This window comes from Gossypium hirsutum, chromosome D12 (assembly GCF_007990345.1).
Source record: "Gossypium hirsutum isolate 1008001.06 chromosome D12, Gossypium_hirsutum_v2.1, whole genome shotgun sequence".
NCBI classification, from domain to species: Eukaryota; Viridiplantae; Streptophyta; class Magnoliopsida; order Malvales; family Malvaceae; genus Gossypium; species Gossypium hirsutum.
The window spans coordinates 10,644,633-10,654,779 of record NC_053448.1 but is presented as its reverse complement, the minus strand read 5'-3'; the positions used below and the strand labels follow the sequence as shown (position 1 = coordinate 10,654,779).

General features: G+C 32.8%; 1 protein-coding gene across 1 annotated transcript; it reads left to right on the top strand.

Annotated features, from left to right (window-relative positions):
* Nucleotides 1-8,233: 8,233 nt before the first annotated feature.
* Nucleotides 8,234-9,931, top strand: LOC107945798 (thaumatin-like protein 1). The gene is made up of 3 exons (XM_016879928.2): nt 8,234-8,663; nt 8,789-9,458; nt 9,569-9,931. The coding sequence occupies exons 1-3, from the start codon at nt 8,591-8,593 to the stop codon at nt 9,765-9,767; spliced, it is 942 nt and encodes a 313-aa protein (XP_016735417.2). The 5' UTR covers nt 8,234-8,590; the 3' UTR covers nt 9,768-9,931.
* The last annotated feature ends 216 nt before the right edge of the window (nt 9,932-10,147 follow it).

Genomic DNA, 10,147 nt, shown 5'->3' with positions numbered 1-10,147 from the left:
TAATAAGAAAGCATTTTTTTTCAATTTATAACGATCAATATTGTAGCTTAATAATTGAGTATTATTATAAATAAATCATTGCAATATATGTAAAAACAATTTAAAATATAAAAATTTATTAATATATGTAAAAACAACTTTTCCGAAAAATATTTTCAAGAAATCTGTCAAACAGCAGAAAATATTTTACACAGATTCAATCAAACACCAGAAAATATTTTTCAGTAAATCATTTTACAGAAAAGTAAAACATTTCCCAGAAATTATTTTACGGAAAATATTTTACTGACAATCAAACAGACCCTTATTTTAGAATTGTTTTTCTTCAGCTGAAATAACCCTTGACAAATGTGACATTGAATTCCTCACTTTATTAGATTTGATGAACTAGAGACAGCATTGATGGAGATGGTTAAGCAGGACAATCGACGCCAATTATGTGCTAGGGTAAACTGGAATATGTTATTCAATTTGCCAAAATTTACAGTCAATTGCCGACTTGTTTTTAAAGATAATTATAAAACTATGTAATTCCTATCATGCAAATCATTTTGCTTGCTTTTACCTGGCACCTTAGGCTTCTTCATGAAATTTAATGTCAATATGCATTACCAGAACTTGCTAAAAAACCCGTGTTTCTGGTTTTCATGAATCATGAATTGGAAGTTGCTAGTTTTCTTAGCTGTTTGAAGATTATTTTCTTGTATCGATATGTATGTCTTTATGATAATGATGTTTGTTAAATATTTCATAGATCTTAATGCGATTTGAGCAAGATCAAAAGGAAACAGAAGATGCTTGTAGATTTGCCGAACAAAATGCAGTTGCATAGAGATATTCTGTTGAAGTGCTTCAGGTACTCATCATGTTCAAGTTTCTTGTTTTTTTGTTTATAAATTTTCCCCTCAAACATACCTTATTGAGGCACTTAAAATTTTTTTTTCTTGTGAAAAGTAAGCAGATATTATATGTAATTTCCTGGTCTTTTTATAAGATTCAACCCCCCACCAAAATATATATTGGGGTTAAAATATACGATAAGTCCATGTACTCTTAAAAATTTTGATCCATTTTACACTTAACACCTGTTTCTTTTATTATAATTATTTTTATGGCCTAGCCATAATCGAGAAGGTCGCATTTTTACTGGTTTTGTTTCATTGTTTGTTCTTGGCTACCACCATTTCAAGTCAATTTGTAAATTCTTGGCTTGTTAAGTGTACATTAATCCTTTTAAATGTCGCTTAAGATTACCAATTATTTTATATTTGTTTGCCTAGTTGCTGCTACAGGGGGATCTCTTTTTGGATATGATCTTGGTGTTTCTGGTCAGATTTCTTTTCTATGATTCACTTTTGTTTTCCTTTTTTTCATTGGTTTTTTTCTTCAGCCTGTTTATGAATTCTGTTCATTTATATTAAGTATTAGCAATTGCTGAAATCTTTTTAGATTTGTATACTATCTTCCAAATTTACTGATTTGCTTTTCAATCAAAACGATGTCTTGAGAAGAACCCTCTCTACACAATTTCTTTAATCATCAAAATATAATCTTCATATATTATATATTTGGTATTTGGGGATTATCACTGATTCCTAAGCTTCTTGCATTATAGATTATGTATTTGTTTCTGTTTGTTAGAAGATTTATGTTATTTGATTCAAAAGAGCTCAATAAGATGCTTATTTCAAGATGATGACATTGTTTATCTTTTAATATTGATTGCAGGTGGAGTGACTTCCATGAATGATTTCTTGAAAGAATTCTTCCCAAAGGTATATAGAAGGAAACAAGCACATCTTCATGAAACTGACTACTGCAAATATGACAACCAGCTCCTCACACTTTTTACGTCTTCGCTCTACTTCGCAGGCCTTGTTTCTACATTTGGAGCCTCCTATGTTACTAGAAACAAAGGGCGTCGAGCCAGCATCCTTGTTGGTGCAGTCAGCTTCTTCCTAGGAAGAGCTATCAATGCAGGTGCGGTGAATATCACAATGTTGATCATAGGACGCATTCTTCTTGATGCAGGCATCTAAATGTGTTTGGTATTTTAGGTATCCAACATTTATTGATGCACTTAGAGATTTGGATGATCCTCTTACAATGGTGCACCTGTTTGCAATGTTAACTTTGAATCTTTGGATTTAGGATTTGTTTGAATTATCCTTCTAATTAGTTACTTTTCTCATTTCCTACTAGATAGAAATGTGTTTGACTCTGGATATTTTCATCATTTCAGGCAAAAAAGATTGATTTTTATTAGTTTGATTATGGTTTTAGTCCCTTTGTTAGGATTGACGTGAATTTAAAAAAAAAGGTAGATATGTGAATTTATTATTCGTTAGGATTGATTGAAATTTTAGGTGCTCATTTATTTAAACATAATATTTTAATTCTAAATTTAAATTCATTAATTTTTATATTTAGCTTTAAAGTTAAAATTTTAATAGAAATTTTAATTTAATTAATATTTTTATCCTTAAAAGTATATAGTTTAAAGTTTAAATTTCAAAAACAAAACATAATATAATATTTATCATGGAAATAAATATTATTTAATTAAAATATTTTTTTAAAAGTTAGTGGCGTTTGTCAAAAAGCGCCACTAAAAATCATCTTTATAGTGGCGTTTGTGGTATAAGTGCCGCTAAAGGTCATGATCTTTAGCGGCATTTTTAGTAGAAGCGCCTCTAAAGGTCATGATCTTTAGTGACGTTTGTGGGAGAAGCGCCGCTAAAGGCCTAAAAAAACGCCGCTAAAAACCTGTTTTGGTGTAGTGTCTCTTACAAATATATATAGAGATTGTGTACTAATAAATAAGATAAATACAATAATTTAGTTTTAGGTTTTTTGATATTTTCTTTAAAAATATATAATTTTGATTCAAAAGCTTTAACTACAAATTAGGGATGAGTGTTTGATGGAATCGAGTGAAAAAATTTAGGGGAAAAGCTTCAGAGGACGCGATTTGTTGCCATGTCAGCAAAGCGCGCTGACGTGGACGCGATTTAGGGGAAAAGGGCCCATTCCGATAAATAATAAAATACCGGGCCCATTTCGGTAAATTTAAAAAAAATTGGCTTTTTTTGGTATTTTGCCCAAAACTTTCTTCTCAAATTTCCTCTAATATGGGGAGTTTACCATTAAAAATATTCTTCCTACTTCAGGCTCGTCTCATTTTAATTGGTAACTTGATATATGTACGTTTAAAAGGGAAAATGCAATTAAAAATATTAAATGGAAGAATAAAATATTAAGTAAAAGAATTTTACATTAATAAAAATATTAATAAAATAATGCAATCAATAAAATCAATTGATATTTTAATTTAATAAAAATAGAATTAACTAAAGTTTAAATATTTAAAAATTATCAATAGCATAGAATATTGAGGGCAGTTCGTCCAGTGATCCGTGAATGATCTTTCACAAATTTGTTGGTGAATTGGCCTACAGACAGTTCGTAGCTCACCCCTTGTCGAGGTTACTTGGGTTTAATAGTTTCGTACAATCTTAAGGAATGAGTTGTTAGACTAGAACAATCTACGACACTAATGTGACCACACAGTAAGTACAATGGGGACAACCAACTTGTAACGGCATTGACACCTGACCAACCCGCATAATCGTCAAGGACACCGTACGAATTGCTATACCGTACTACAAGACAAAGGCTAACCCACTATATAAGCTTAGGTGCATGAGGGAACAAGGATCCAACTTCACTCTCACCACCCTATCACCTCCTCCTTTACTTCCACTCACCTACCATCGATTCTCCGTCTTATCTAGGATAACCGGTAATCTTCTTCACAGTCCCCTTTTCCTTGTTGGTAAATTATAAAAAAAAAATACATACTTAAGCGTATTTAAATTTACATCCTCTGAATTATTGCAATAATAACAAAACCAATTAAATTAAGACTGAAATAATTTTTTTTAACAAATGTAGTGATCTGATCCTCGAAAGGAAATCTGCCAGAAATGGAATAGACAATTTTGAAACGGCAAACACACTACCTTTCAGACTCAGCCAAACCATATCTTGATAAAGCCAAAACAGAAGGCCATATTACACTACCATCTTTGTTTATCTTGGGAATTTCTTTGCTCAGCAATTTATTAATTATTATATCTGTTGGATAATCATAAGAGCTTTGGTTGAAGCCACAATGAAGAAGTAATCCGAGGATACACTAATCGTCATGTGAAAGCATCCTTTTTGGTTTTCACATTACTCGTATGATACAATATTCTTTGTATAGAGAAAAAGTAACCAATGAATTTAAAGAAAAAGAAAGGTTAAGAAGCAAAGAATCGAGCAAAGCTTTTTCATAAAGAATGGGTGTTTGTTTATTTATTTTAATCATGAAAACCAATCATAGTGGAAAATCATGACAATGAAAACATAATTAAACAAGTATGAAACGCAGAAATTAAAAAAGAAAAAGAGAAAAAGTAAAAAAGAGAAGGTTAAAAAACTCTTATCTACACGACATACCGCACATCCATGGAGGTTCCTTGATGTTGATAGCAGTAAGCAAAGAAATCCCTAGTCTGCTTATATATTAGTTTGATAAGTTTTATCATTTATTTTTGGTACGAGAATGCATAGAGTTGGCGTAATCTGAGCACCAAAATCCAGGTTTTGGAACAGATAGTCATGTTTACATCACAAAACTTTGATAAAAAGAAGCAAAATTGACCCAGGATATTATTTACTTTAGATTTGATTGGAGTTTGGTGGCTTAATTTTGTTAGTAAAACACAACTCGTTGTACAAAATACTGGTGTCTTTCTCAAGTGTGCATCATCCACTTTCCACGTTACTAGTGGTTGGGTAGGTAGACATTCATCAGATTTTGGAGGCTGTTAAATTAGAATATCTAGGTTGTTGATGATTTGCCAGTGATGGATCTAGCCTAGAGGTACCTTTCGAGGAAGGTAAAAGAGACTTGGAAAATATGAAATTTTGCAGTTGGAGGTGTCAAAGAGAAAGAATATTGTACGGCGATTTTACTATAAATTTAATTTTTAACATTTCTATTTTTTAAAATTGGTTCTTATTTTTTTCTTTAATTACATTTGATTTTAATTGTTTCTTAATGAAAATGTTAATTAAATTATTAAATTTTTAACGATGTTAGCTTGACAATCTATATAAGGCACTTCAATAAATAAATTAAAAATTATAAAATATTTAAAAATAAAAAAAATAAGTATCATAAAGTATACGTGGATTGGCATGCAAGTTATTATGCATGTTTAAAAAAATTAACATTTTAATCAATATTTTCATTAAAATAAGCAATCTGATTCTTTCTGAAAAGTTAGTGATCATGATATTTGACTCTTTTTCAAATTTTGATAATCAATTGCAGCTAAAAGATTATAAGAGTCAAATTGACAAAAAAATAAATATTAAATATTAAATTTATCATTAAGTCAATGGCTAATCTTCGAAATATTCAGAATGCTTATTGCATGATCATTAATTATTCATTAACATAGTCTGCATAGTGACTAGTTTATCGACCGTGTAACTTTAATTGACAAAAGTTGCTTGTTCTTACCTGTTGGTTACCATGCTAACAACTGATCTTGTATGGAAATTTTAATAAGGGAATGTCTTTCCAGAAAATCATCTTTAAGAACAGTTACCCTCCCCTTTCGACTGAAGATACTTTATTTTCAAGATATAATGTATCCATTCCCTGACCACCAAAACTGTGAGAAAATGTTTTTTTGGCAATTTATTGAACAACTTATATGGGCTATGGTGAATATATAGATGATGTTAAACCCATTATGGAAGATCGGACTTGGAGAATCATATATTAGTGATTGGATTGGGTCGAACTACCTCAGTCAATCCCTTAAATTGTAGACATTGAATTGGATTGGAACTCTATTTGTTGAGTTGCCAAGAGCCCATATTTACCTTTATGGTCATTATTATATTATATTTAGCTTATCTTATTATTATATTAAAAAAGGGGGGAAATAAAAAGAAGCAAAATTTCAAGAAAAAATTGGAAACCATTCAAGGTTAATGAAACTACTATATAAATTTCTATATCTACATTCTTTCAGTTTTTTTTCTGATTTTTTTCCTTTTTCGCTCTTTTTTGAATTTTATGTTTTTTTAAAAATTATGTTTTTATAATTTTTGAAAAATTCTATTGTTTTTTTTTTATTTTTAAAAAAAATTGAGATTTTCTCTGAAATTTTTTCTCTTTATAGTTTCCCATTTTTTAATTTATTTCACAAAAAAATGTGCAACGTGCTGAGCTTTTTTGTAATGACATTAATGGTTGGAATAATGTGTATAATGATTTGAAACTTTAGGTACTAAACTGATAATTAGATATAATTTTAGGGGTTAAATTAGGTTTGAACCTTATATATATATTATATACAAGGGATAAAAGAATATTCAGTCCATGGCAACTTTTGCTCACATTAGTCCTTAAACTTTTTTTGGTCCATATTAGTTTTGGAACTTGACAAATTTTTTAATTTGATCCCTAAATTTGAATTCTGTTATAGTGTGATAACGTGATACTTTGAACTTATGTCATGTCATCAGTTGAAGAATTTTAAATAATTTATAATTTATAAAAATTTTAAAATTTCTATTAACGATAGAGTGCCAAGTCATAGCATGTCAATGAAATCTAATTCAAGGAGTAGATGGAGAAAATTGTTAAGTTCTAAAAGAACAAAATTATCAAATTCAGACACTTGATCTCCCATGGAGTTGTGCTTTTTAAGATTGTGGTCATACTCACATACAAAATAAAGATAAATGGCAAAAGGGTTTCTGGAGACATCCACTGTCCACCCACAATTCGAAGAACTCTGCACAATCAGGTAACTATGGGGCACGAAAGGGGGGCTTTATAGTTTATCTGAAACAGTTTTTAGGTCACTTGAAAAGGTGGACAAAAGCAGCCCTACTGGTAAAAGTTAAGCATCCCATAAAGCTCTGTTAAAATTAAACAAAAAACGAACTTGGATGGAAGTTGCAGCAAGAAGTGTGAAACATGCATGTGATTCACCACCACGACCTTGCAATAACCTTAGGACAGTTGTAGGTCGGTATTGCCAGTCAGAGATTTGTCCATGTCCAATTGTTAGACTCTGACACTGCACTTTTTCTTTTTTTCCCCTTGACTATAAAGATGTTTCAGTTTCATGCACGAGACCTGTGAGACAAGTGCACTTAATGCCAAGAAGAAAAATTTTGGAACCTGACATGCTTCGGAAAGAAGCTATCATATATTCATGCTGAATGTATATTTTTCCTCTGATTAGGGTTACTATTCAAAGGGACCCATGAGAGAAAATTGATTGCTAGAATAAACAACTTTGTTATATGGTCATAGCAACCACCTAATCACCATGTGATTCGCCTCCTCTTTCCAAAGCAATTCTGTCATGACTCACCGACGGATCGCGTTTTACGGTGTTGGTCCATAAGTTGGTATCGTCCTCTTAAAGTAGTAAGGCACCCGTAAATCTTTTAAGAGTTTGTTTCTCAAAGTATTGTCACTTGAAGATAAACTTTTGGATGACAAAACCTTAAAAAGGATCTCGAAGAAAATAATAACATCGGCTGTCTTCCCAAGGCAAAGAAAAGAAAACCTGGTTGGTCGTGGTGTGCAGCGTGCTTGGAGAGGTTTCCAATAATTGATCAGATGATGATGAAAGAAGAGTATAACTGACAGCAGGGGAAAAAAGGGTCAAGAATCATTAGAACATTATAAATTTGTTTTATAAATCTGAATTTAAGCTCCAACAGTCTCAAATATATATACAAAAATTGCTTTAAAAGATTCTTTTTCAGCTCATTGAGGGATCACATCTCCATAGGATCGTCTTGAACATGTTTTTGACATATTAGTTTATAAGATTAACTCTCAGATTTTCCTGAATGATTCCATAAATATAATGTTATTGTAAAAGCAAGAACTTTGATACATGAATAATAGAGGAGTGGTGGGTGAATGACTGAGAGTGGACATGGAAGCCTCACAAAGTGGGCAGTGGGGGTTCTAATTTTTGCATAGACAAAAGAAAAAAAGTAGTATTTATAAAGAATTTGATTATTACCTTTATGAAAAACTTTGTTATGCAACCAGAATTGTACTCCCATTAATAAAATTTTATATTTTTTTAAAAAGAAGGAAGGCCTAATTAGTAGGTAAGAGGGGCCAAAGAAGCAAACAAATAACAACGAGGCGGTTTTTTTGGCAGTGTCCATCACTATCTTTGGCTCCCTATAAATAAGGAAGAAGTGCAGATAATTAGATCCCCCCCACCACCACTCAACTCAGCCTTCTTCCATCCACTCTGTTCTTTCATGAGGGAAGGCTCAAACAAATATAGAATTACTAGAGAGTTTTATGGGTGGTAGTCTCAACCATCTTCTCCATTATTTTTCTTCTTATAGACATTAGCTTTGCTTAATCAAAATTCCCTTTTTGATTTCCATTCACAAAGTTCCGTTTTAGATAAATAAGTGAAGACAGAAACTTCAGAATAGAAACAACCATTCAACTATAAGAACAGAGAATATATTCCCCATGGCTCTGTTCTCCGGTCATCAGCATTCTATTATCACCTTCTTCAGCATCATTCTCCTTGTGTTTCTTGAAGGCAATGAGAATATATATATTTTTAAGAAATGGGTCTTGGTTCACATTTTTGTAAACTTTGATTTATTTTCTTTTTATGGGCAAACCAAACTGATGCTCTGTTTTCCTCTGTTTTTTTACCTGCAGGTGTTACGGCAGCCACCTTTACATTCATCAACAAATGCGATTACACAGTATGGCCTGGAATTCTAGCTAATCCAGGAAGTCCAAAACTTGAAAGTACAGGTTTTGAACTCACAAAAGGCAGCTCTCGTTCTTTCCAAGCTCCTACAGGTTGGGCAGGTCGCTTCTGGGGCAGAACAGGATGCAATTTCGATGACTCTGGCCACGGCTCATGCGCTACAGGCGACTGTGGCTCTGGCGAAATGGAATGCAACGGAGCTGGATCCATCCCACCGGCCACCTTAGCCGAGTTTACACTCGGTTCAGGATCTCAAGACTTCTATGACGTGAGCCTGGTTGATGGTTACAATTTGCCCATGATTGTGGAAGGAAGTGGAGGGTCAGGAGAGTGTGCCACCACCGGTTGCTTGACGGATTTGAACAAAAAGTGCCCGTCTGAACTGAAAATTGATGGCGGTGCCGCATGCAAGAGTGCCTGCGATGCCTTCGGCAAACCAGAGTACTGCTGTAGCGGAGCCTACAATAGTCCAACCGCTTGTAAACCATCCATGTATTCGCAAGTGTTCAAGTCGGCTTGCCCCAAATCCTATAGCTATGCCTTCGATGATGCCACTAGCACTTTCACTTGCAGTGGGGCTGATTATGCAATTACTTTCTGTCCCAATGTTCCAAGGTAATTTTCCAAATTTGGTTCATTAAATTCATGATGTCATATAAGTTTTGACACTTGGAAAAAGATTGGTAGTTCCATACATATTTAATGTAGTATTAATTTTGATGCAGTTTGAAATCTTCAAAGGATCCTGCTGCTGCAAAGGCAACAGGGTCGGACCCGGATTCGGATCCCATGCAGGCATCTGCACTGGCAAGTCAATGGCTAGCAAATTTGGCCACCGGAGACTCCACCGAAATCCGACCGTTTTCCCTTATCCAATTCGGTTTTGCCATCACTATTTTTCTTGTACTCTCGTTTTTATTGTAGTATTTAAATTTCCCAATTCAAGTTCCAACAACAACAACAAAGAAAAAGTAGGACAAAATTCCAGATTGTAAAATTTAGGTCATCTTAATGTTAAATACACACATTAATATGCAAATCATTTTGATTCAGAAATGGAATACATATGTATTCTTTTTTGGGCACTACTCCTTTTCTCCTGCTTTCAAACTCAAATATCATGGTTCACAGCTGCCAAAGATTCAAACGAACACAAAGGAATTTACTATTTGGTGACTTATGGAAAAGGTGGTGCTTTCATAAAAAAACAATCTGAATCTTGAGGGAATGGCCACCAGCTTTTTCATTATTTAACGGATATCTCAGATTTACTAATAAATACATGAAGTTATGCATTCCCCATT